Source organism: Euleptes europaea, chromosome 16 (assembly GCF_029931775.1).
Source record: "Euleptes europaea isolate rEulEur1 chromosome 16, rEulEur1.hap1, whole genome shotgun sequence".
NCBI classification, from domain to species: domain Eukaryota; kingdom Metazoa; phylum Chordata; class Lepidosauria; order Squamata; family Sphaerodactylidae; genus Euleptes; species Euleptes europaea.
The window spans coordinates 29,263,697-29,291,696 of NC_079327.1; the positions used below are offsets into that span (position 1 = coordinate 29,263,697).

The following is a 28,000-nucleotide window of genomic DNA, read 5'->3' on the forward strand; positions in this document are numbered from 1 at the left end:
CCTTTAGCAAACTCTGAGGCAATTTTTGGAATCTCCTCCACTATTATCAGGAAGCCTTATTGGGCGCTCCATTGATAGCACTGACTAATGCTTAGAGTCAAATTAAAATTATTCTTATTTGAATGCTTTTCCCCCTAATGTCAAAGGATATATTAGGAAAGCTTGTTCTCAGCTAATGATTTAATGCTGAGGAAAAAGTATCTGACAAAGCAGTGTCCTAAACACTAGCTAGCACCCTATTCACTTAAGGAATCTCTAAATTAAGTTTTGGACTTGGGCCATACATTCAATTTATTCAAGTAGTGGAATGCTGCCAATATATTTTTTTCACTCCCTTCCCCCTTTTCAGAGGATTAAGGAATTTCTAAGCTTTCTGAAGTGTTTTCCTAGGTTATATATTCAACATTCCTAAGCACTAAACAGGTGATGATCTGAACAAAGAACTAGAACTTGTGTGGTCAGAAATGCCAATTTCATGTTGGCCTTGCTGCTGATAATTATCTCTCACGGGAACTTGTTTCAGATTGAAGACGTCTGCTGAGGTCTAAATCCCAAACTAAAGAGTTCAAGAAGGGGAAGCTGTGGATGCAAAAAGGGATGTGTATACCAAGCTCCCCCAGCCAAGGAGTGAGACAGCCCTTGCTTCAGGCAAGCATACGAATGCTTGCGCTTGTAATGAGTCATCAGAGAGACAAGTAGCTGAAGCCAGAACACACAGTTCACAAGACAACCAAAAAAACCAGATGGTTACTTAAAACGATCAACAGAAGACACAAAAGTTACCCTGGCTATACTTCTATATGGCGCATTCTTCAGTGTTGAGATTCCTCTCAGTGCAATTTGTGAAATATGAATATCTGAAAAGGGAGCGTCCCCACAGTCTTAGCGGAGTCCTGACCAGCTGTGCAAGTATGAAGCCCACGCAGATGGCTGTGATGTGCTCTCCTCCTCACCTTAGGAAAAGACAAAAACATACATCCTTTGAAAATCAAGGAAGAGAATTCAGCCACAAGATCAGAAAGTGTGATTTGACTGTTCTGTATAAAACTGTCCCTTAAAATGCAAGGGTCCAATCCTATTATAAATCAGAGTTATCCCCTACACAAGGCATCCCACAGAATATTTCTGTGGTTGTAACAGTCCTGGTACAAGCAGAAGTGCTAAAATTACTCCTTGCTCTGTCTGTTTGCACTAAGAGAAAGTGATTGTATCCCCACTATCTTTTCCATGAGTGCAAGACGTAGCACAAGGTATTCTGATACAATTCAAAAACCAAATTAAATGAAACCACATGTTGTACATTCCATTGCTCAACATGTACACTGTTGATTTGTTTAAAGTTATATTAAAGCATTGTATGATTCAGTAGCTACGTTCTGCACTATTGCTTGTGCAAGCAGAACTCTGCTAAGTACATTTTCCTTTCCACACATCACTGGATTTCAACCGCATACTTAGAAACAAGAAAGCCAGCTTTTATTTGCTATGGGTACTTTCTTGCATGATCTATGATTATTCAGGCCACGTCATTTTGTACAATGATTTTCAGATCCAAAATAATGCTATGGTAAACATACCTGAACAGCTGCCTACTCCCTTATGAACCTACTCTACACTATGGTCATCCTTGGAGGCCCTGCCTCATGTGCCCCACCTTCTGAGATTAGGCAGATGGCAACCCAGGAGAGGGCCTTCTTGGTCATGACACCCAAACTCTGGAACTTTCTCCCCAAGGAAATTAATCTGTCCCCTTCTGTGGCCATCTTCTGCCAGCAGGTGAAGGCTTCTTTGTTTCGCTTGGCATTCCCTCAGCAATCCCTCCTTTCTAATGTTTTGTTATTTTTATGTCTTTACATGTATTTTAACTGCTTTGAATTGTTTTAATGATGTGTGTTTTTTGAGGGGAGGTTGGTTTTAAAATGTGATTTAGTATGTATGTTTTCATTTGTTAGCTGACTTTGTGGCTCTTGTGGGGGCAGAAAGGAAGGATATGAATTTTGTAAATAAATAATAAATATTAAAATATACCAAAAAAATGCCACTGTGGGCAAAAAAGAAATGGCTCATAGCATCTCCAGTTTAAAGTTTTGATTATTTTTTTAAGTAAACACACAGACTTGCTGTCATTAATGTAAAAAGTTGGAGTAGTAGATTTTGCTTTAAGCATTCAGTATTGTTTTCAGCAGCTATAAATACATGGAGACTTGTTGGTCAAGAGAGAACCAAGTTTTTTGCCATTTTGCTCTCCTTTCCTTTCTCTGATAACACTGGCTGAGAGATAAAACACCGATAGTAAAATAGCTTCACGTACCTTGAGCAATTGCAACAAGCTTTCCTTTTTCTTCTGGACTCAGCTGTAACATGGTATCTATTACAGGAAGAAGCCTCTCTCTTTCACTGCCCGACTTCAGAAATATAAACTGGAGCAGAACATTCTTCAAATATTCCAGATTAGCAACAGATTTCTCTCGTTCCTGGTTCCTTTCTAAACGCCTTATTTCGCTTTTCAGAAGCTGAAAAACACAGAGAATTATAATTTTCCCCACATAGGTGGCTGTGAATAAGTCAAACAAAGCACAGTCAAAATGGGCAGCAGAGAGATTCCTGTTAGACTGAACACAGTATTATACATTAATGGGGTAGAATTTGGGCTTCTCCACACTGCTCACTTCTGCCAACCACGTAAGTGGACATATAGGTGCATGAACAATTGGGCATATTAATGAAGGTGGCACCCCTCTTTTAACTAGGGCTTCTGGCTCACTGGCATGGGATCATGCAATATCATCACCAGAAATTTAGTAGTGTGAGTTGGCTCTCATAAGCAGAAACCATGGGCAGGCTGACAGGAAGAGAAGGCTGGAGGAGAGGATATCTGTTCATCCACCAAAGGAAGGGGTCCTTTCTAAGGTACCACATCCCCTTACCTCAGAGAGATTACCTCCTTCACCAAGGGCTCCATCATCCGTGACTGGCAGAGAGCCGTCACCCTGGGACTGGGACGCAACTATTGCATCCCCGGAGTCTTTGCCCACCTCTCTTTCTGCCTGTCTCAGCTCCTCCAGTTGAGCTACATTGGTCTCAAGGAAATGAACTTACTCCTTGACAGCCAGAAGCTCCTTGCACCGAGCACACACCCATGACTTCTGTCCAGCAGGCAGACAGTAATACATGTGACACTCCATGAAGCACACCGGATAGCGCACCTGACCCCTGCTGGCTTTTTACCTTCATAACTGGTATTTTATTTATTTATGTGTTTACCCTGTAGTTGAAAAGGGATAAGTGCCCTGCGCTTCTCCTGTACTCTGCCCCAATAACCTGATAACCCTGTTGATTTACAATCCTTAAAACCTAGCTTTGTTTAGGATTCTTTCCCCATCCTATAGGGTTCCCAGGCCTGCTCCCCAGGCCAAGAGTCCCAGGGCAAGAGCCCTTTTGCTCCTGCCCTTGGCGAGGAGGAGCCCTACAATGTTTTAAAAAATAATTTTTATTATTTTTCTGAAACAAGTTAACATATATATTTCAACATTTATTAAAAACCATGAAAAATTATGTTGTTATTGAAAGTATATCTAATATATAGGTAAAAAGAAAAAGAACAAAAAAATAAACAGGACTTCCCCTACATCTCCCTCCATCCATTAATAAACCTGTATACTCTTTAATATCAACAATTCTAATCCTAATATTTTTAATTACATTCATTAAACTAAATCTCATACAGTTTTAAAGATATAGCATTAAATATAATCATTAGAAAATAATTAATACTAACACAGAAAAAAAGTTAATAAATCTCATTAATAATAAATGGATTAGATCAATAAGTAACAATTACCCACTACTTTATAAAACAGTTTCTCTGTAAACCCTCCATGTCTCCCAACACCTATTCATTATAAATTGTCTTTCTAATGTATTAATATAGTAAATTATGTCATTATTACCAAAATCAAACCTTTTAACCAGTTCCTTGTCTATTTCAAAAAAACACACTAGACTCTTTTAGCCAGTCCTTTTGTCCGGAATTTCCAGCGTCTTCCACTTTTCCTCATTAACACCAAACACCGAAGAGCATCCTTGGATATTGTTGGTAAAGTTCCCTCTGCAAGCATAGAGTTCTCATAGTAAACCTGCATTGTAATTTCTTCAATTCCAAAATCGTAAAGAAAGATCCCAGTAGCTCCAGTCTTTCCACCCTTCAAGTCCTCCAAGCTAGTATCAAAGAATTCTTCAGGCAAATTGTAAAGACAAAAATCAAAGTCTCTCACATTCATATCTATCGTAAGCAGCTGGTCTGTTGCAATTTCTTGTTGAGAGGATGCAGCGTCTAGTTGTTTATCCTGGCTCTCCACTTCTTTTATGGGGATTTTCTGATCTTCAGCCGTCTTCTCAACTGGAGAATCCACTGCTTCCACGTCTGACTTCGTTGTAGTAGCTTGGTCCTTTATGTCTTTAATTACATCCAGAATAGCATCCAGTTTTTGGTTAATAGTTTGATATAGGGTGTTTGTCATGGCAAGTAGTTGATCCATCTGTTTAATCGAACGTTCCATGCTTGCTGCTTTTAAGGGTTTTGTTGAAACTTAGTTGGTAAAGTCCAGACAAATACACCAAAAAATAAAAAGGTTTGTAGGTAATTTAACAGGATTCTTGTGTTTTGGGTAGTACTTTAATGTTAAAATACCATCAAGTTGGAAACACTCTAGTGCAGAAAACAGGATATACCCAAAAGGTTGCAGGATTGTGGACCTTCCGTTACCTCCTCTTGTCTAGGAACTTGGGAATTATTTGCCAGTTACACAAGAGAGCCACTCTTCCGGTCTCACGATATGATACTCTCGCGACGCATTAGGCACTGAAGACGGAAAGACGACATCTAAAGAGGGGGGGATTCTTCCTCCCTCCCCTTTCAGCGTCGAAGTATCGGATTGGTAGTTGTAACGTCTTTCAAAAAATCCTGTTTGTTATGTCAACCCACTGATCAAATTGATAGGATTCCTGCCGATTTATCTGATTTTTTGTTTAGAGTCATTTATACATCAGGTGGGGAGGCGTGGATTTAATAAATGTATTTGGCAATCCATCAGAACCTCCAGATCCAGGTAAAACAAAAGAGTTTTTGTAACTTACTCAGATTTTGGAAGAGTAGGTATTCTTGCTTCATGTAGTTGCTTAGGTGGTAATAGGTAGAGGAGATCTGAGCCTGATTCCAAAGAAACATTCGCGGCATTGTATTTCCCCTCAATGCCAGCGGGATCATGCCCTATTCCCCGAGAGTCTTCCTTTCTCAAAAAAATGGGGGTCAGACCGCTCTTCAAGGCTGCAGGAGAGTTCCTGATTCCCGGACCACTGTTTAGGAGCCAAGTAGTGGTGCAGGGTGCACCCCAAATTTAAACGTTACTTGGGTCCCTCGGGAGCTCCCGAGGAACGTGGCGCTCAGATCAGCGTCTCTAGTGGAAGTCCTAGGAGCCTTACAATTCAATGGCTCACAGCCCCACCTCTCATCAGCCACAACAACAGCAGAAGGCGGGGCCAGCAACCAACCCCAGGCAAACAGGCCCTCCTCACTCAGCAACAAACTAGACCAAAGAACACACAGGACCAATCAAAAACCCCTCTCCAGCAGGCTACAAGCACCCACTCACCATCAGAGACAGACAGATTAAAGACTTTATTCGTTGACAAGCTTTGCTAGTGAAATATTGGTAGCTCTGCTTTTTAATCCAACTGCCAGTTCCTAAGCCTGTACTCTTAGCTCATCTTCTGCTCCTGAAGCCTTCTATTCACTTTCAGTGACTTATGCACCCTGACTTTGCCTGTTTTCAAAACGATCTTGGTGAGATAGACCTTTGTCCTGCTAAACCTTTGTAGAACTTACAAAATGCAGAACACAACAGCATCTGTGTGGGGTGGGGGAAGCACATACATGGTAACAAGAATGAAATAATTCACATGACAACTAGGATTTGTAGACAGTCATCTGAACTAGAAGTTTGGTAAGTCTGACTGAGGGTTTATAAATTATTTGATTTGACGCCTCTGGATCTGATAATAACTATGGATTTTTACTGGAGATTTTTAATGGTAACTTATATGTATTTTTGTGATTATTTTAAACTGACTTAGTATATGGTTGCTATTATATTGGATGTGAGCCGCCCCGAGCCAGGCCTTGGTTGGGGGTAGAAATTTAATGAATAAATAAATAAGTGCCTGCCTACTGACCTTAATTTGTTCCATTAGAATTACATTGGTTGCTTCTGATTCTCGAAGTAACCCATTTACGTGATCGGCACTCTTTGTTGTGGTGTTCAGCTTCTGGAGCAGCTCTTCTTTTGTGAGCTCCGCTTGCCACTGTGGAGGTTCTGCAGATGTTGAAAAAGTAATGTGAAATTTGCCTCACAAATAAATAAAACAATATTTTCTTTTATGGAGTCACTACTCTTTATGGTTGCCATCCAGAGTTGTGCTCACATTCATGGGCCAGAGCTCTGTTTCAATCCTAGAGCTTTGCTCCCTGTTTCTGATACAGTAATGGCAATGGCTGAACAGGCAGGCTACTTTTTACAGTAACCATCATCACCATGAAGTCTTTTTGAGGGAGCATATGAAGGAAGTATAGCAGAAAGGTCTGGAACAACAAAAAACAACTCTCTTCCAAGAGTGGAAAAACCGCTAAGCAGAAACCACCTCCACCTGGCCTTCGGAGAAGCTTTCCTTACCAAGTTTCACGTCAGGGGTGTTAAGGAGCTGTTCCAAAGATGGTACGTAAGTACTGGCAGAAGATACAGACTCTGTGTCAGTGGTTTCCATCCCTTCTCCTTCCTCTCTAGCTACAGTGTGCACATCAAGAAGAGGAAGGTCAGTGTTCCGTCTTTCTCGCAAGTTCTTTGTTGGTATGTTGGAAGGAGTGGGACCTGAAAAACCAGGAATTTCGCTACAATATAAAGTTGCTACTAGACGGCAATCACATAAAAGCTGGCCAGCAGAAAAGATGCTCTAAAACAATTTTTTGGTGCCCGAGGCAGAAAAAAAATTGCAGCCCCCACCCCACCGATAAACATATAATAACATAACTGAACAACTGACAAGTTTGGTGCCATAAAAATCTGCCACATCAGGAATGTGTAATGGTAAGCCTATCTCTGCCAACAGCACATAATAGAGGAAGAGATCCCGTGGTTCAGTGACAGAGCCAACAATTCACTTTAAGGCAAGTTATAAAGTCTCAGAAGTGTGCGAATGCTGGGGGGAAAGAGCTGATAATATCTGCCAGCTGGTTCCAGCTCAACATTATTTCTCTCCATTGTTAATGAAAGAAACTTACTTTTTGAACTCGGCTCGCTTTTGAGTTGAAACAGCTGGGTTTCCACTTTGGACAGCTGCTGCTGCAACGTCTCCACCGTCTTCCTGTGCTCTTCCTGCAGATGCCTGACTTGGTCTCGGAAACTGTTCCGAAGAGCTTCGTTCTGGGCCGTCAGCTGACTCGTAGTCTGTGTGTGCTCTGACTTCATCACCATGTTTTCAGACTGTATTGTACAGAGCCTGTAAGAGAAGCGAAGCCTCCGTATAAAAGTTTTATTCTTTAAAAAAAATTAATAATAAATAGTACTTGGAGACCAGAAATAAAGTTATCACTACTTTTCAACTTGGAGGGAATCTTAAGAAATGCAGTGTACTATCTTATCTACAACAAATATCCAGGAAATGGTGGAGTTTTAGCTCCAATGACTGAAGTTATTTGTTGGGATGGATCTAATTCCTTTCATGAATCTTGTTCACAGAAGGGATGTCTGCTCCTCAGGATGGCCCCATGGCCTTGGAAAGCCACTCCTGAGGGTGGGAAAACAAAAAAATAATAGTTTGGGACATGGCCGGGTGAGCTCACCAGAAATCCCCACTCCTATATTAGTGCAGGAAGCACCAGGAAATGGAGCAAAACTCTCTCTCTCTCTCTTGTGTGCTTTTGACAACTCCCATTTCTTGAAACAACCCCTCCTATTACTGCTGCATCGCATGCTGTTCCCGATGATGGTTCAACATTCGGATGCAAAGGAAAGATATTAAAATCCCTTCCATGAACATGGGTCTGTTCTCAGACAGACCCTTCCATGAACATGGGTCTGTTCTCGCAGGGGTTGGATCCAGTCCGTGGATTCAAGTACTAAATGCCAGTCACAACAGTACGGTTCACACAGTAGAGGCATACTTTTCTCGGAGCTCTGCTTCCTTCGCTACGGTCTCCTGAAGGATTTTGTTGTGTCGTTCCAGCAGCGTGTCATGTTCGGACTGCAGGGCTTGAAGCTCAGCTACGTTAATTTGTAAGTTGTGTTGAGTGTCTTGCAATTTTATCTTTAATTGATCAATCACCTTTTCTTGGTGTTCTCTGACGGAAAGAAAGAAAAAATGCTTACAGGTGTTAATGCTGCTTCTGAACCTTTATATGTACCATGACCAGATCATGAAAATAATTTCTCCTGTACGACACAGGACTTTGTCATGGCATCAAACAGTTTCAATGGTAGGGATGCGCAATGGAACTGGACAATGTAAAGGAAAATGATGGATGGGCTTGATTTTAGGAAATAGGATCAACACAAATTGGACTTGGGTACTTAGGGGAAGACAAGAGGGATTCTGCGAGAAGTGTACGACTCTTATCTCTGGCTGTTGTGGCTTCATGGAAGAGGAGGGGGAACCACTAAACAGTGGCACACTGGGGACAGGACCACATCCCTTTGTCCAATTCAACACAGGAGCCAACTGTAGTTGAGGGGGAGAGGAGGGTTATTTTGGGATGGTCCCACCCCTTGAGTGAGGAAAAGAGTGTACGTAAAACCTCCGACACCTCCAGCAGCAAGGTATGGGGCAAGATACTACATAGAAAACTTTCCCTGCTTCACTGGAGAAAGGCTGGCTGTTGGTACTTATTTCAGGGTAGGATCAGGGCTCAGTGGTAGAGCACTTCCTCCGCATGCAGAAAGAGTCCGCTGTCGTGGATCTTATCAAGAAGAGTTGGTTTTTATGTGATGACCTTTTCTACCTTTTAAGGAGAATCAAACCGTCTTACGATCTCCTTCCCTTCCTCTCCCCACAAGAGATCCCTTGTAAGGTAGGTGGGGCTGAGAGAGTTCGGAGAGAACTGTGACTAGCCCAAGGTCACCCAGAAGGCTTCATGTGGAGGAGTGGGGAAAATAACCCGGTTCACCACATTAGAGTCCACTGCTCTTAACCACTACACCACACTGGCTCTCAAGACATGTTCAGTTGGCAAAGATCACACCAGATATCACAAGCTAAATACTGGGACTGTTTTACAGTGATATGTTTTACTACAGTTATTTTGCCCTGACCTGGACAGCTCATGCTAGCCCGATCTTGTCAGATCTCGAAAGCTAAGCAGGGTTGGCCCTGGTAAGTATTTGGATGGGAGACCACAATGAAGTCCAGGGCAATGGCCAACCACCTCTAAAAAGTCTCTTGCCTTGAAAACCTCATGGGGTCACCGTAAGTCAGCTATGACTTGATGGCAAAAAATTAACCACCACTTATTTTGGCTCAAATGGCTTTTTGCAGAATGCACTGGCAGAAACAAGGAAGAAAGTATGCCGACCACGCTGAAGGAGAAGAATGTGTTTGTAGCCGAGAGAGAAAAAGGCTCCATAAATCACAGGAAACAGAAGGAACTATGCCCAAGCCTGGCTGCCATCAAAAACCTCAGTCACCTCAGCTACGAAACTGATACCATCCATATGCTTCCACAGATTTCTTATGAGCAAGAGAATTAGAACCTCTTTCTTTAAAAAAAAAAAAGGGGAGGGAGAATTTATCGGGATTCAACAAACACCAGATGTTGATCATACCAACTCTACAGTATGTTGGATGCAGCATGACCACTTCTCAACGCCCCTCAGAATTGTTTGACCACTTCCCAAAGCCCCTCAGAATTGACAGAAGAAAAAGCAGTACTCCCAACGGCGCTTTTGAGAAGCTGCATCAGGATTCAGCCCTCCTGTTTAATGCATCCTGGCCGCATCACTAAATGATCAGCAGCGATTCCCCTAGAAGTCGCCAGTGTAGAACATCACAAGATATTATGGGTCAGTTGAAGAATGAAAGCAACCATCCCTCCTGTAATGAAATATCCTCCTACCTACGCTAGGGTTGCCAGGTCCCTATTTGCCACCGGTGGGAGCTTTTTGGGGCGGAGCCTGAGGAAAACGAGGTTTGGGGAGGGGAGGGACTTTAATGCTTAGAGTCCAATTGTCAAAGTAGCCATTTTTTCCAGGGGAACTGATCTCTATTAGCTGGAGATCAGTTGTAATAGCAGGAGATCGCCTACTGGTACCTGGAGGTTGGCAACCCTAACTTACACCTCTTTGGGGGACTCTGAACTCCACGGGTAACAAATGTCCTGGGCATCAAACGCGAATAAACTAAAGTCAACCAGCTACAGTTACCTTTCCTGTTTGCTTCCATCCGTTTCAGCTTGAGAAGATTTATTCTTCTGCCTTAAAACATTATGAACACGGACTTTGTAGCTTTCAAATTCAGACGACACAGCAGCGTGCTCTGCCTGCAACGATATGGGAGGGCTGATGATATTTCACTCGAACACAGCTAAACTTCTGATGCAACTGTGTTGCAGCTCTATCACACACACAAGCTTTTTGAAACAGAGCAAGAGTACATGCTTTCTCTTGAGGTTTGCAAAGGCAAACTGCTATTAAATGACCTGTTAAAGTTAGACTCTCTTGAGAACGGCGGTAAAAAGTGTTCAACATTAACCATGCCCTCCAGTTTACCTTTAAAAATGTATCAACAGATGCAACGTTATTTTGCCATCAAGGTTTACTCAGCTACTACAAACACCACAAGCCAGGGGCTGAATCACCACAAGCAGTCATTTTGCTGTGACACACGCAGCTGTCGTTAGCCATTTATTCCTACAAACGCATCAATCAAATGCTGACTTGTAATTAAACTAACTGCTGAGTCATTCTGTTTCACCCAAGCCAAGAAGATAGATACTTCTACATTCAATTTGGGGAATCTGTTGAAGATCATATGTATGTACATGGTGCATTGTCAACAAATTCCATCTTTAAACACGATAGCCTTAAAAATATTCCCAGAATACAAATGTACTTATCAGTTGATTAAAAACTCCTCATAATTTGATCACTGACACAGCAAAAAGCTAACCCTTATGGGAAATGCAGATGTGTCTTTATTAAGTATAAGTTCTTTGGAAAACTTCACTTAGTTCTCCTGAGCCCACGGCTGATAACGCACACTTGCGTAAGGTCATGCTTTCACTTGCTCTGTTTAAAATCTGCTACCTTTCACCTCATCCTATGAAGAGCTACATCACCAAAATCTTCACATTTTTGTTAAAAGATGCTCATCTAATGTTAGCCACCGCAATGCTTAGACACTATTCCTGCAACATCCTTAATAATGTCATCATCAGGGTCTTCATTTTTTAAAATATAAACACCGAAACCTTTCAGACTTTGTAGATGTGGCATAACCATGGCTAGATGGGGAAACCAAAAAGCGAGCGGAATGCCAATTGGCACAACAGCCACCAGAGGCACAGATGGCAAGCTGAGCAAAGTCTCCTAGAAGTGGTCGACATGGATGAGCATTCCGGCTTTTGGAATAGCAATTCCCTTTATTGTCATAATCTTTCCCTCTCTACATAAAGTGGAATTAATTTGCGAGGTGCATTACTCCCAACACCTCCTCCACCTAAATAGTACTCTCGATTCAAAAATACTGCTTTCGGTTAGCCTTTTCCCAATCGTAAGCTGCTAATTATAAACACTCTCAGCGATAAGCCATTTGTTAAAAATTGAACCCCCCCCCCCGAAAATACCTTTGTTGCACTGCACTCTTCTTGGAGAGTTGCGAGTTTCTGTTGGTAATTGCTCAAAACCCGCTGGTGTTGCTCCATGGAAGTCCTCAGTTGTTCCTGAAGTTTGTGTTTTTCTGAGGTGAGATCAGCCAACTGAATCTGGAGGAGGAGAATTACTCCCGTTAGAAGGTCGCCTTCTTGGACAAGGACTCTTCTGTTCAATACCGAATTTTCCTACAGAATTTCTCTCCACGAATCAACCAGACGTAGCAAGATGACTGGATCCAAGGGGCCAACAAATATTTTGGACATTGATCATAGGGATGATTCAGGCATATTGCTTTTTCTTACATCTATTGCCTTCCTCTTCCATTTATTTACCCGAGAACTCTGACCTTTGTGGTGACAAAAGACTTATTATACTTATTATTCCACAGGTAACCACATCAAAGCTCAAAAGCCAACTGCACATTTGGCTTGATGTGCTGAGTTTAACTAAAGCCACGACAAACAACAGCATAAGCTGCTAAATGATCATCATAATGAACATCCTTCTTATGATGTTCATTTAGCAGCTTATGCTGTTGTTTGTTGTGGTATGGTTTGTCGGCATAGGTCCCTCTTTTGTTTGAATTTAACTAGAGGCCAGTTGAGATGCTTGGCTTTCCAGGTACAGAAAAAGGAATGCCACCAATATATTGGAGGTACACAACATGTATAGTTCCAATTGGACCCTGCTGCAGCTTCCCAACCATACTTGCACATGACAGGGATTGTCATACCTAATTGTACATGTTTCCCTTCATTCACAGTTCTAAGTATAGTACCACAGAATGGAGATACATCTTCTCTGCGGCAATACGTTTTGGGAGCTGTCTTTGTTCGTATTCAGAGAAATGATTCAGCAGCGTTAAGCATGTTTTAGACAGCTTCGCTCATCTGAGCAAAGCCTTCCGATGTGCCAACCTGAAACTGGGTAAGATTGGCAATTGCCCATTTACACACATTCTCTGTTGTGGCTCCCACCTTGTGGAATGGTCCACCTGGGGAGATCAGAAAGGGCCCTCACACTTCTATCACTCCAGAGAATGTGTAAAACAGAAATGTGCAGGACAGCATTTGTATAAGGCGACTGGAACTGCTGTGTAATGGAACAGTCCAGGAGGGCCTTTTAATAAGGGAGTAGGAACACAGTCTATTGTAGTTATTTAGTGTATCTTGCTTTTTTGGCACAGTCTTCTACCTTTGTAATTCACTTTCTGCATTGTTTTCGGTAAGTCATGTCTTAGGCAGTTTTTCATTTGCCCTGCTTTCTAATTCTGTAATCCAAGTCCTATGGCATTGCTTATTGGATATCTGATGTTATCTGATTGAACTGCTTTTATATTTTGTACTCCGGGTTTCATCTCAGTGAGAAAGGCAAACCATAAATGTTGCAAACAAGACAATAGTAAATACTGATTTTAATAAGAACCTTAAGCATATGCTTAAACTGTATTCCATGGAACATAATTAGACTGAAAAGTGGCTTAACTTTCATTTTGCCCATTAAGTGGGATCATCACTTTATATAGCACTTCATTTATGAAGTGATCACATGACTTCCATGGTGCTCTGCTTGCTTGTGTATGCCCTTATTTTACTTAATCAGGGCACCAGTAGCCTGCACCAAGATGCAAACTGCAGTACAAATATTTTAGCCCATTCAATACACAGCGAACTGCCTGCCTGTGAAGGGAATTAAAAGCAAGGTTAGTCTCCACCTATTTTATTCTCACAGCTGAACTTACTGAGCACATCAGGAAAAGAGCTGTGTTAACAACTGCAAAGGAAGCCAGATCCTAAATGCACTAACTTGAAGGTTTCGTTATTTTCAATATAAGCTATTTAATAGGTAAGTAGTTAAGAGAAGAATGGCAGCTTACAAAATGGAGAAGAGTTGGTTTTTATATGGCGAATTTCTCTACCACTTAAGACTCAAACCAGCTTACAATCACCTTCCCTTCCCCTCCCCACAACAGACACCCTGTGAGATAGGTGAGGCTGAGAGAGTTCTAAGAGATCTGTGACTAGCCCAAGGTCAGCCAGCTAGCTTCATGTGGAGGAGTGGGGAAACAAATCCAGTTCTCTAGATCAGATTCCACTGCTCTTAAGCACTACATCACACTGGCTCTCAAGACATGTTCAGTTGGCAAAGATCATACCAGATATCACAAGTTAAATATTGGGACTGTTTTACAGTGATATGTTTTTACTACAGTTATTTTGCCCTGACCTGGACAGCTCATGCTAGCCCAATCTTGTCAGATCTCGGAAGCTAAGCAGGGTTGGCCCTGGTTAGTATTTGGATGGGTGACCACAATGAAGTCCAGGGCAATGGCCAACCACTTCTAAACCACCGCTCTTAACCAATACACCACGCTGGCACTCCACTACGCTGGAGGAGGAGTTCGAGAAGATGGCACCAAGGGTAAACCACAGATTATGGAGATGGCTTAAAATAAAAACTTCGTTTGTACCACCCTTTTTCACGACTCCCAAAAAATATTATTTCCCTTACCTTGTAAACTTCCACTTGCTGCTGACTGGCTTCCAACTCTCCTTTTAAAGATGCCTGAATTCTCAGAAGTTCATTTTCCTACAAAACATAAGCATATTAACAGTGACACTTCAAAAGACAAGACATGTAGGGGCAGCATTCCTTCATTATAAGAAAACCAGGCTGAACAAACAGCAAGAAAAGACTCACCGTTTGTTTTGAATCTGCCAGCTCTTTTTTTGTTTTTACCAGCAGCTGTTTTATCTTGGAGTTCTTATCCTCAAACTGCTGTACAGTGGCCTGAAATGATTCTAATAAATTAAAAAGGTATTGTAAATAACACATTCCAGAACATTTTGTAAAGTGTTTTTGTGTGTGTGCATAGTTTCCTGTTTTCTGAAAATTTCAGAGATGGCTGTTAATGGTGCTTGCTTCTCACATCTTCATTTCAACACAAGTTAAAACTATACCAAAAGTGTCAGATTAAAAAAATAAAAGTAAAAGGCTTTTTCTGGGGGAAAGTGTCTTAAACAACATTAAAAATACTTTTTAAAAACAGCCACAAAGTAGGCTTATTATAACCCACATCCAGTGGCCCATCAGCACAAGGACAACAGCTCTTTGCCACGTTTCCTCTTCCCAGCAGTCACTTCTGACACCAGGATTCCCAATGTCACAGGATACGTGTGGACCAACAGCCACACAATGAGGCGGGGATGGTGGTAAAATCTCTCTTCCTCCCTCTTCAGCAGAAGCAGATGCACTTACAGAAGATGATCTATTTTGCCCCCTCTTCAGTGCTGCTTCTGACCTGCACGGCTGGACTATGTGGCCATTTATGCAGGGTCAATTTTGATGCTCGCTCAAAGTTCTTTTTTTAAACGCGAACTTTAAAATGTCTGTTCACGGTCCCAACGCAAAAGAAGAAATTCCACTTCCCCCCACTCGCCTGCTCCTTCGTTCCTGTTTGCATATCCATTAGCAACTGCTGTATGCATAGCTAACGCGCAGCAGTGATTTTGCATGCTTCCTTGAAGAGATTCTTCGCGGCGAGGGCGGAGCAAACACAAAAGGTCGCGTTAAAGGGGCTCTTAAGAAATGCGAAGCAGGCTTTGCAGTCACCTTCTGCGTGACGGTCCAGTGTGAAAACTTCAAAAAAATATGCACGGCAATTCAACCTGGAACATGCTGCTAATTACCAAGCATAAATGGCCCGTGAGTCCCACGACCCCGGGAATCAACTTTCCTGAGGTTGGAAGGGTCTGGCAGGTGGGAGAAACCTCGCAAAGACTTGCATGTACCAGTGACAGTGGTAGATGCAACTTTTTGCCATGTTTAACATCTGAGAAATGGTGTCTGTCCAACAGGATACCAAATTCATACATGTTATAGCACATGCTTAATCTTTCTAACAAAATGTTTCAGCATCTACTTAAAGCAATTTCTGGGATGTTATTTGCATCTACTGAACTGGTGCTATCTGTGTGATACTATAAATGTCCCTACTTCTTTACGAATACTGGGGTAAACACATAAAATCCCCTTGCTACATTAAAATATAGACAGAACTTTCTTTAGATGAAAGAAATTTAGAGATAATGTAATGCTCACTCATTTCATCTTGCAGCGTTTCTTGCTTTTGCTTTTGAATTTTAATCTCTTGCTCAAGATCCTCAATTCTGCTGTCTCTGTCACTCAGCTTTTGATTCAGTTCTTTAACCAAACGCTCATAATCAGCTATTTCCATGTCCATCAATGTACTCTTCTGTGCATCCTGGATGTTATCATTTAAGTGGACAACATTTTAAAAATCAAAATTTAGAATTCCGCTGGTCAAACCTTTTCTATTTGGTTACCCTATGCCCAAAGTTATCTCCTTTACCTCAACCAAATTACAGTTTAGCATGCCATGGATTACCAAAGTAAAAACAAAAAACCCTGAAGTTCTGCCCCCTCAAACCCAAAATAAATACATTTAAAAAAAATTCTAGATAAATGTTCTGAAGTACTTCCAAGAACATTCAAACGACTCAGTTCTAAGCAGCTTTGAGAGAGATTTCCATCTCTACTTCCAGAAACAGTATACAGCTTTTAATGCAATGTTTGCCTGAAAACTTTAAACCGGTTACTACAAAGAAATTTTGTTAATGTCAATAGGAACTGTGTGGAGCAGCTTGCAAATGATAATCCACTGAGGGAATCCACCTTTCATTACCCCCCGTCCCACCAAATATCTGACACAAACTGGAAAGAGGGCAAATTTAAATCCATTTGACAGTGTAGCCTGATCCACTACATTTCTTAAGTTTCATCATCCTCCAGCCAGTTTTAATACTCCCTCTGTCCAAAGTATGGTGAAATAACTGAACATAGTCTGTATTATGTAGAGAAAGGGGCAAGACTATGCAGACAGGAAACAGTTCACCCATCAATGGCTCCCACTGAGTTCTGCGTGACCAAGGAACCAAGATGCAGTCGCTGACTCTGCAAAGGGGGTTTGTTTGTTTGCTCCTCTGGTCCTGACATGCCTCAGCACTTTCCCTGACGGTAAGCCTGTGAGATCAGCCAGCCCAGAGCACAGACACTCGCTGCCTGCCCACTCGCTCAGCCCATCACCATGGTGGTCATCAGGCCCCACAATCTACCTTCTTTGCCATCTCCAATTCTTCCAAGACTTTTTGGAGATGCTTTCTTTCTTTCTGAAGTTGGGCCTGCAGTTCTTCGACCTTTTTTGCAGTAACGCTGTGGTCCTGCAAAAACAATGTGTAAGTGCTACTCGCGGAGGGGGGAAATATATAACTATTTTGTGTTTATTTCTGGGAGTTTTAAAAGACTCTGGCTTACCTTTATCTTTTGTTCTTTTAGAAGTTTTTCAGTTTCGAGTTCTTTGTCTGTTTTTGCTTTGGCTTTTTGCATTTCTAACAGCTGGGTTTCCAACAGCTTGGCGTTAGTCTGCAGGGTTTCTATCCGAGCCGAGAGATCTTCGTTAGCAGAGCACCACTTGTCTTGCTAAAAGGGGCATAAGCAACAAGCATGATAGCAAATATTTAGTCGAGATCTCATCTGCAAATAATGTCTTCTGGGCTTTGGAAAGAATGTGTTCTGAGCCTCTGCATGGGATGTTTCCCTAAGAATGTTTTCGTTTTTGCTGTCAAGTCACAGCTGACTTATGGTGACCCTGTAGGGTTTTCAAGGCAAGAGGTGGTTTGCCATTGCCTGCCTCTGCATCATTACCTAGGTATTCCTTGGTGGTCTCCCAACCAAATACTAGCCAGGGAAAACCCTGCTTAGCTTCCAAGATCTGACAAGATCAGGCTAGCCTGGGCTATCCAGGTCAGGGCAAGAACATACACAGGTGTTTAAAAAAAGAAGTGGAAAAAAAGAAAGAAATCCATGCACACCTACTGTGTGATTTGCTGACAAGAGTCCTACTTTCCCAGGTATATAGTCATTAGGAAACCATGACTAGGTTCTCAACCAGTATTCAATGGCATTATCTTGACAGGGATTACATAAATTGCACCACTGCAGGAAACATGTTTTATATTAAATGACCCTTTGCTGGCAATGCTAGAACCTAATCAGCAGCAGCCAGCAGGTCTTTGGTAAAACAGCAACTTGTTTCTAGCTCAATGCTTGGGGGGAAAAAATCCAAGAATGACCACGAAATGCAAAAAATTGTTCAGTTATACCAAAATACCACAAAAACAGAACATTAACAGCCCATTCCTCAGAAATGGGCTAGAAGTGCATAGAAGGTGGCGTAACCCCGCCACCAGCATAAGTGTTCTCTTATTCTGTGATAAGAAGCACGTACGCTGGTGGCGGGGGCAGTTCCATCAGCACCTGGGTGCCTCTCCAGCCTGGGAATGCCCCTTGCTGCAACAGCATTGTTGCGCCGGGTTTTTCCTGGCGCAGCCTCACTGTTCTCTATGGGGAAGAATGCCCCATTTTCCTAAAAAGCCTTTTTTAAAGTAGAAAAAAAAGCTTTTTAAAAGGCTTTTTTAGGCCTTTTGGCGGCTGCTGAACCTCTCTGGAGGTGCAGCGGTGGCACCTTAGTCACGCTATCCCCAGCCGCTGACAGGCTCAGGAATGAGCTGTAAGTGTTTCTGAAGCAAAGTAGAATATGAGTTTCTGGAATGTAAATCATAACAATGGCATCAGAAATGCTTTTAATTTGCTAGACCACAATTTAACATTTAATATATTTTAATATTTAGTCCCCTATCAAGTCTGTTTACTTATGGGGAAAAACTCTGGTTAACTATTGATTTGGGAAATTTAATTGGGAAATGCCTTTAACCCAAATACATTAGAACATGTTAAATTTGTTCCCCATACACAAAATGAACCCCAATATAATCAGGGATGGAATGACATGAGGAGAGTGGCTTTAACACTCTGTGTTGGGGGAATTCTGGATGAGAATGATGCTGAAGTACCACATGTAGTTATAAAAGCGGTACCTGCTGAATCGACGTGTCCAGTTGTCTCGAAAGGTCCTCCATCTGACGTTCAAAGTTCCGAGTTCGCTCTTTTTCAAAATCCAGCTGTTCTGCTTGCTTGTCAAACTCTATTAAGAGATTCTTGGAATACATACAAACATCTTTTAAACTTTTGTTAAACAAACAGAAGCCAATAATGTGCTATGCATGTAAGCATCAGTTTGTACATCTCTTTTTATTTATCATAACACCAGAAGTACCCTGGAGGGGAAAAAGAGAAGATAACTACTTCCTGGTATGGAAATAGCAATGAAATTTTTGTTTTCTGGCAACTCATCTGCAAGATCTACGTGGATGCATCCAATTGCAACTTCGTGGTCATATCCCTTCAAGGATGGTTCAAAATGTGTTTGGCATTTATTTGCTGAATGTTTCAGTGTAAATTCAAGTAACAACAACCAGCTATTTAGTGGCTCATTCCATAGGCGATGGAAAAAGCAAAGGAGATAGAGTTAAAGGGCAGTTCTCTTTTTTTAATTAGATCACTTTCAGAAGAAAAAAATCCTAATCCTCTACATTATTTGTGCAATATCCCAGAAGACTGCAATAAATTGGTTCTTGTAGGTTATCCGTGAAAGCCTTCAACAATATTTTACTGCAATAAATATTAAAAGTGAGAGACAGTGGTGATCTACGTAGCTGAAGCCCTGACCTGGATAGTCCAGGCTAGCCCAATCTCAGCAGATCTTGGAAGCTAAGCAAGGTCAGCCCTGGTTAGTACTGGAAAGGCAACTGCCAAGGCAGTCCAGGGTCGTGATGTAGAGGCGGGCAATGGCAAACCACCTCTGAATGCCTCTTGCCTTGAAAATCCGATGGGGTCACCACAAATCAGCTGTGACCTGACAGCAAAAAAGAAAAGCCGAAGAGCAGAACAGTCCATTTCACAGTTGGGGTAAGAAAATCCACACCAACAAAGTAACTGGCAGTTTTTGCCGTGGTACAGTCCTGCAGCAGGAAAAGAGGAAGACCCAACAAGAGATGGATAGACTCAATAAAGGAAGCCACAGCCTTCAATTTGCAAGATCTGAGCAAGGCTGTCAAAGATAGGACATTTTGGAGGACTTTCATTCATAGGGTCGCCATGAGTCGGAAGCGACTTGACGGCACTTAACACACACACACACAGTCTGTTGTAAATAAGGCATCTACTTATAATTCCACAGCAGCTTTAACAGATGCAAAGTTGGTGCAAGCCCTGATTTGACTAAGAAAGCAATCCTAAACTGGTCTACTCAGAATCCTACTTAGGTCTATTCAATGGGGCTTACTTCCGGAAAGTGTCCTTAGGACTCCACTGTTTTAAGCACATAAAGCATATATGAAAATAAAGCACCTGCATTTTACCTTATAGCCCTCTGCTCCCTGAATGACGTCTCCCATCGAAGAAGATAGCTTTTCTCTCTCTGACCGTGTCTGCTCCAGCTCTTCTCTAAGTGACTGCATCTAAGGGCAAAGTCAGATACCGCTCTGTTAATTACAATATTCATTTATGTACATTTGTATACACCATTCTGTTCAGAAAACTCACACAGACATGGTTCAAATCAAGATAAAATACTAGCCAGAGCAGGAATCAAAATCACCAAACTCCAGGCCAAGCAACCGCTAGTTGCCATTCTAAAGAGAAGGAACATATTACTGCCCCTGAAAAATGCTAAGACAGAAGGAAATCCCAGGGTCAGAAAGTAGCCACAGATCCACATTGCCTTGATTTCTGGATGTATAGCATGGATTGTACAACAACGCTGGCACTCTTGATAGCTCTCAGTAATGAGAAAGAGAGTTAAGGAACATCTAAGTTATGTGCAAAGCTTGCTAATCACCATGACCCCTACCTTCTCAGGCTCACCTACATCCAGTCATCCAATACGACCAAACCATTTGTCAAAACTGAGACTATGTGACTAGGGTCAGATGAGAAGAGAGCTGCCAATACACTGATAGCATCAGATTTCTGGGGCTCCCAGTACAAGTTAGACAGGAAACAGGACAAAACAGAACCCTTCGGAACTTGATATTCTAATCGGAGAACTGCCTACTAGAAAGCTCTAGAATCATCCTGAGAAGAACAAACGGAACAATCTAAAAGCAGGCCTCAAAAGGCTTGTTTGGTTCCACCATCATATTACAAATTCCTCATTGTGTGTGGAATTACCATTTAATTTTTGATTTATTTAAAAATTATCTGATCCATCAGATGCAAATTACCTCTTTTTTGCTAGAATCCAACTCCTTTCTTAATTTCAAGGCAACTGCTTTAATTTTATTTGATTTTTCTTCCTTCTCTTTCAGCTGTTTTTCTAAATTCACTGAAGCAAAAACAAAAAGTCACTTTAAAATGTGAGAGAAAATTAATACACAGTTATTTCACAGTGGATAAATGGTAAGTTTCTTCATTAAAGCTGTCATCTGAAACTATGAGACACACAGACATATACCATTTTATACCATTCCATATTTTATTACCCCATTACAACATATAATTTCAAGTTCAGGTGAACTAACTCTGTTCGTTGTTATTCATTTAACATGATATGGTATACTGCTGAATAAATGTCCACAAGATTGTTGTCCTACAACAGATTTATTTTGTTGCTTCTACAGTAGAATTAATCAGGAAGAACCTTTCTCCCTGACAAGCAGCCACATAAATCAATCACAGCAAGATGATCAAAGGGATACCTTGAAGGCTAACAATACAATCCTAAACAGTTACACCTTTCTAAACCCACTTAACCCAATGGATTTAGCTAAATGTGACCCCTGGATTGCATTTTAATGATTTGTTGTGGCACAACATTTCATGTGTTAATGATCTGCTTCACAAGATTCAAATTAATCCTACAGTGTACCACAAAGAGAACATTGTGGCTCCAATGCCCTACAGATTAACCAAACAGGATCAAGATAAGCCAGGACAAAATAAATCAAAAATCTCTACATGAATGGGTCTATGCAGAAAAGTCCCCCATCACCTCAAAACCAAGCTCATTGTGAGCTTGCTCTGCAAAGAAAAGATTTTGTAATTCAAACTTGATCAATGTACACATTATAGAACGACCGCACGTTGTTCTGTTTTTCAGATCTTGCTGAACTCAGGTAGCACAGAAGGAAAGGTATGTCCAGACAGTGGTAACAATTTACAAAACTATATTGAACAATGTGAAACAATCATATCAAAACTATATACAAAAAGTCAATCTTTTGCACAGTAGAGGAAGATGGCAAGATGCCTTAAGAAAGGGCTTTAACTATTAACAAGAAATACAAAATGGATATGAAGAGGGACTGATGAAGCACTGGAAACGGGCGTCTTCCTCTTCCTCCTTGGACACGGAGATATATTGAATATACCAGAATATACTTACCTGAGTACCCTGGATCTGCACCAGCAAAACAACTATAATTCAGAAGTGTGTCAGATGGACTGTACAAAGGATTGACTTTTTGTATATAGTTTTGATATGATTGTTTCACATTGTTCAATATAGTTTTGTAAATTGTTACAACCGTCTGAACATACCTTTCCTTCTGTGTCAGGTTTTGGACAATGTGCTTATTCACACAGAGGTGGCTTTTTGCATAAAACGCAGGTAGCAGGCAACCTTTCTGATACCAGAGATGACACTGGAAATTTTGAACCCTAGATTTTCAAACCGTAATGAGGATGAGATGAACTTTTTTAAAAACTGTGCTTCGGGTTTCTTACGCAAGCCTAAGAAGCACATACGAGTATGGGCCGAGCTCTGTGTGGATTGTACATCATATTCTGCCATTCTCTTTATGACAGCAGTGTATTCCCATGAGCTGCTGCTTATTTATGCTACAGGGTTTTGTGCTGACTAGAAGCAAGTGCATTCTCTGTTTCCCAGAGCCTATAGTGGCATTCAGTCATGCATAAGGAGCATATAAAAATTAACAAGAACATGTGGAGAGTTGAAGCCTTTTGTATAATCCCGTAAGAGATTGCAGAAGTACGTTTTGGTTGTATTTACATATTCTCCATATTTCAGAACTATGACAGTGCTTTGGAAGAAACACTAAACACAACAATTTACAAAGTAACACAGATAATTAAGGTTTAAGGTTACCTATTTTTTGTGATTCCAATGCTTCTTTGTCACTCTTAGCAGAAGATTCTGCCATGGAATTCTGCATTGTAAACAAAATCAGTTAGATGGGCGGCCCACTGCTACCCCTGGTCTGGAGCTCTTGCAAGGTAAATCGGGCAGAGCTGCCTCTGAAAACGTATTACTTCCTTGCTGCTTAGGGCCACCTCTCTGACAGCGACAGGAATGGATGCTGCCATTGTGTTACCAAAACTGGAGTGCCAAATCCACAGCAAAGGGATGAGTGCCGCCAGCCTGAGCCTACATTCTGCTCTGCTGTGTAGCTAAGAGTAGGACTGGGCTCACAGTAGTCACCACATTGCTTTGTTAAAACTGTTATCTGTATGCATACCACACAGAGATCAGATAAAAGAAATGGCATGGATAATGGCACTTTTTTGGGGGGGGGGAACCAGCATTGTTCATGAAGGTGGTGGCCTTATTGAAAACAAACATTGTTCGTATGGCAACAAGTTCCATCAAGCAATGGCCTGACTATTTTAAGTCATCAAGAAATTAATACCCATCCCCTCCACACCCAATTAAGAAGACAAAGGAACCTTGGAGCCTCTAAGTTTTCCATTTTTTCCATTTAAAATATGTTTTAGTACAGTCTTTAAAGACAGTCTGTCAGACAGAGATCATCTCCTACCACTTTGCTCAGCTGAGGGCGGGCCCATTCTGCAGCAGGAAAGGCCCGTTCTCCTCTGGCAGAAGGCGCCATACGCAGCTGACCAGAGTGGTGAGGACACAACCCACAGGCTATTTGTTAAAAGTTATACTGAACTGAAGGCTGATTAACTCCCAGATCACACACCTGACCTCTGATTCAAGCACCAATCCTTTACTTGCTTTCTCGGGATTAAAGGCTGATTGATGTGTTTGCCCAACAGAAATGTTTGCCTTGGTGAAAACCAATCATGAAGGAAAGACATACTCAGGTCTAGTTATCTCAAACAGCAGATAAGCAGATGAACTGTTTATGGACTGTACTGCTTCAGACTTTAGGAAAGCAGCAATAATAGCAATAACAATAATAGTGCCATCAAGTTGCAACTGACTTCTGGCAACCCGTCATCGAGTTTTCAAGTCAAGAGACTAACAGAGTTGGGTTGCCATTGCCTTTTTCTGCACAGCAACCCTTGACTTCCTTGGAGGTCTCCCATCCAAGAACTAACGATAGCCAACACTGCTTAGCTTCCAAGCTCTGACGTGGCTGGGCTAGTCAGGGCTATTCAAATAACTAAATTGATTGAATACCTCATTAAAAAAAAAACCCTCTACACACGGAAAACTAGCACGCCAAAGAAAAAGAACCCACCTCTCTGCCTCAGGGACATCCTTGGAAAGTACTACTAGCCTCAGTTCCTCAGTGCACGATTGTAACATCTATAAAGGCTTTCGCACACACTGTGCCCACCACAGTAAATTCCACTACACATGCAGCATACGCAACTGCTGTGTGAATCATACGAGTTGGAAGGGACCACCAGGGTCATCTAGTCCAACCCCCTGCACAATGCAGGAAATTTACACTACCCTCCCCCCCACTATATGCCCAGAAGTTGACCAAGATGCGTTCCCTCTCATCATCTGCTTAAGGTCATAGAATCAGTACTCCTGACAAATCTAACCTCTACTTAAAAACCTCCAGGGAAGGAGAGCTTACCACCTCCCGAGGAAGCCTGTTCTACTGAGGAACCTATCTGTTAGAAAATTCTTCCTAATGTCTAGATGGAAACTCTTTTGATTTAATTTCAACCCGTTGTTTCTGGTCCGACCTTCTGGGGCAACACAAAACAACTCAGCACCATCCTCTATATGACAGCCCTTCAAGTACTTGAAGATGGTTATCATATCCCCTCTCAGCCTTCTCCTCTCTTCAGGCTAAACATACCCAGCTCCTTCAACCTATCCTCATATGATTTGGTGAACAAGTCCCACTGAACTCACAAGGGATTGCAGGGTGTCAAAATGATACAGGAATCCTCCACCAGCACTTTTAAGGATTTAACAAAATTTATTCCAGCATAAACTTTCATGAGGCAGGGTTTACTTCATCAGACGCATTGGAGTGTGTACTCATTAGGTAGATGCATTTATAAAGGCTGCAAACAGAAGGGGGGTGTGAATGTTACAAAGAGAGGCCAGATTTAAAAAAAAAAAAAAAAAACAGCCCAAAGAGTAACCAATCTAAGCTTATGATGGAATTAATTTTTTTAGTCCTTAAAGAAGCCACAAGACTCCAGTTTTATTCTTATTTTACTAAAGTGAAATTATCATCATGGTGGATGTCAAGTTATGTTTTCTTTTACACATCAGGGCCCAAGATATAACAAGTAATTGCTAACATATGCCTGGCTTCAACTGGAAAGGGTCTTGGAGGATGAATTTTGAGTACATCGCTAATAAAAGACTAACCTTTAGGAAAGAAAGCTCGGCTTGCAGATTTCTCAGTTCAGACTCTTTTTGATCAAGAATTAACTTCAGATTTTTCTTCTCTTCTTCTAAAGTTTTCTCTTGCTCTTTCAGGTGACTTTCATGATCTGCAAGCTTTTCAGAAATATCCTCAACACAAGCCAGAAGACTGTGGTTCTCAGCCTTGACTTTTTCGCTGGCATGGTTCAGCTCTTGGATATCTTGCTGCAGAGCTTCTTTTTCTGACAAAGCCCCTTCTAGCTCTTCTCTCAAAAGTCGTTTTTCTTTCTCAGAGTCATCCAGCCGAGATAGCAGCTCTAAACAAGCTACATTTTCTTCCTGGAGCCTCCTGAGCTCCTCCTGCAAGAGCACATTGTCATCCTTCTGCCGAGTCAGATCCTGTTTCTCTTGCTTTATTCTTGCCAAGGATTCTCTTGCAGCTTGCAGGAGAGCAACAACATCACACCCTTCATTTTCATCTGGATATCTAGAGTCCATTTGTTCCAGAAGGCTGCACAGCTGACTGGTCACAAGGGACTTGAAGGCCTTTTCCTCGTCAAGGAGCTTCTCTAGGTGGTCTTTTTCATCACTGGCCATATTTAGTTTCATCTTTAAGTCGGCCGCTTTCTCTTTAAACCCTAGCCATTCCTCTTTTTCAGACATCACGCTCTGCAGCTTCTTATCAACTCCACCTCTTTCTTCCTTTAGTTTGTTGCTTTCATCACAAAGCCTCTTGACTTCAGACGACAGATGCTCCCTATCCTGCTGAAGAACTTCAACTTGTTGCTCCAATTCCCCTAGTTTCTGCTGACTCTCTTCTTTTTCCAATGAAGTGACTCTCAGTTTCTCTTTTAATTCCTCCACCTGCTGCTCTAATTTGTGGTTGCAAAGGCAGACAGCCTCAGCCTGTTGCTGAAGGCCCATGACCTTCTCATGCTCCACTTTGCACTGTTCCTGGAGGTTTTCGATTGTCTCCTTGGAGCATTTAACCTCATCGGACATGCTGATGTTTTGAGAGCAAAGCTCTTGCTCCTTCTCTTCCAGCTCCTTTACGGCAGCATCTCTCTGATGGAGAGAAGCAACAAGTTTCTCATTTTCCTCCTGAAGCACCCTGGCTTTAAGCCTGAGCTCTTCCGCCTCCTCTCCTTTGCAAGAAAGCTGTTCCACCTCTTCCCGAAGACAATTCACCGTCTCCAGAAGAGCGTCCTTATCGCTGAAAGCCGCTCTAAGTTTCTTCTGCAGTTCATCGACATCTGAAGCCTGCTGCTGCTTCATTGATGCAAATTCTCGGCTTATCTTGCCAGCCGATTCCCCCAATTCAGCTTGTAGGGTTTCCATCGTATCTCTCAGGCTTTCATAGCTTTCAACTGCTTCTTCTTTTTCCAGGGCATACTTCTGACATTGTTCCTTAAGATCCTGTATTTCCTGAGCCAGTGACCTGCTTTCTTTCTGTAAACTTGATGACAACTTTTGTTGAAGCTCACACATTTCTCTCTCATGTTTTACCAGTAGATCTTGAATTTCTAGGCTGTGCTCTTGAGCAGTCTTCTCACACTGCCCTCTCATGCCCTGAAGCTCCGATTTTAGTTTTTCAATTACACAGCAATGTTCTTCTTTTGCAAGCTGCAGTTCATTAATTTTGAACTCCAAGTCTTCCCGTTCATGAAAATATTCATCCTTCATATGCTGGACTTCCATTTCTAGTTTCACCTTAACATTATTCATATAGGTTAATTCATTTTGCAGCATACTGTGCTGAGATTCCAGTTCTTTTAGAGCACTCTCTAACTGCCTTGTCTTTTCCGTTTGTTCTGTCTCCAATGGTTCAATTCTATTCTCCATTTGGTTTTCTTCATTTTTAGTTAAAGCTTGTCTTAAGTGTTCCAGTTCACATTCATACTTCTCTTTGCAAGCATGTAATTCATTCTGCAGGATTTTCACTTGTACCTCACTCTGCTCTCTCAGGTCCTGCTTTAATTGCTCTAACTTATTTTGCTCTTTTTCCCGCACATTAGCAGAAGCTTCATGCTGATGCATCAAACTGGAAATCTCTTCTTGGTGCGAAGTCTTCAGTTTCACCAGTTCTTCATTTAACTTATCAATTTCATTTTGGTAACCCTGAGATTTGCTTTCAATAACATTTTGCAGACTGGAAATTTTTTTCTTCTTGGCTTCATGGCAGGCTTTCAACTCCTTCTCCAGGTCTGAGATTTGTTGCTCATACACAGTCTTTGTTTGGTGGACCTCTTCCTCTTGTGTTTTTACTTTTTCTTGCCAATTACTATTAAATTTAAGTTGATCTACGAGCTCTTCCTGTTTCTTCTTTTCTGCATGCAGTTCCTTCTGCAGTGCGCTTAAAGTTTCATCATATCTGGACTGTGCTGTTAACATTTCATTTTTAAGACTTTCAATTTCTTTCAAGTTGTCAGCGCTCAATTGTGAAAGCCTTTTCTGCAATTCTTCATCCTTGACAATAGCAGCCTAATTGGGAAAAAGAAGAAAAATACTCAGCACAAGTTCAGAGCCGTTAAAGTATAGAATCAAACCAATGAAGTCAACATCT

At 41.6% G+C, this 28,000-nt stretch overlaps 1 protein-coding gene across 1 annotated transcript in view; it reads right to left on the reverse strand.

Moving 5' to 3' along the window:
• Nucleotides 1-777: 777 nt before the first annotated feature.
• Nucleotides 778-28,000, reverse strand: part of GCC2 (GRIP and coiled-coil domain containing 2) — a 33,600-nt gene continuing 6,377 nt past the window's right edge. The window contains exons 5-22 of the mRNA XM_056862009.1: nucleotides 25,441-27,918; nucleotides 23,002-23,062; nucleotides 21,119-21,219; nucleotides 20,255-20,353; nucleotides 18,872-18,991; nucleotides 17,250-17,414; nucleotides 17,051-17,155; nucleotides 16,017-16,179; nucleotides 14,616-14,716; nucleotides 14,427-14,504; nucleotides 11,888-12,025; nucleotides 10,467-10,582; nucleotides 8,216-8,392; nucleotides 7,334-7,551; nucleotides 6,729-6,923; nucleotides 6,232-6,371; nucleotides 2,312-2,513; nucleotides 778-953 (exon numbers count right to left, since the gene is read on the reverse strand). Of these exons, the coding sequence (XP_056717987.1) occupies nucleotides 883-953; nucleotides 2,312-2,513; nucleotides 6,232-6,371; nucleotides 6,729-6,923; nucleotides 7,334-7,551; nucleotides 8,216-8,392; nucleotides 10,467-10,582; nucleotides 11,888-12,025; nucleotides 14,427-14,504; nucleotides 14,616-14,716; nucleotides 16,017-16,179; nucleotides 17,051-17,155; nucleotides 17,250-17,414; nucleotides 18,872-18,991; nucleotides 20,255-20,353; nucleotides 21,119-21,219; nucleotides 23,002-23,062; nucleotides 25,441-27,918 (4,728 nt within the window). The 3' untranslated portion in view covers nucleotides 778-882. The remainder of the gene's footprint in view (nucleotides 954-2,311; nucleotides 2,514-6,231; nucleotides 6,372-6,728; nucleotides 6,924-7,333; nucleotides 7,552-8,215; nucleotides 8,393-10,466; nucleotides 10,583-11,887; nucleotides 12,026-14,426; nucleotides 14,505-14,615; nucleotides 14,717-16,016; nucleotides 16,180-17,050; nucleotides 17,156-17,249; nucleotides 17,415-18,871; nucleotides 18,992-20,254; nucleotides 20,354-21,118; nucleotides 21,220-23,001; nucleotides 23,063-25,440; nucleotides 27,919-28,000) is intronic.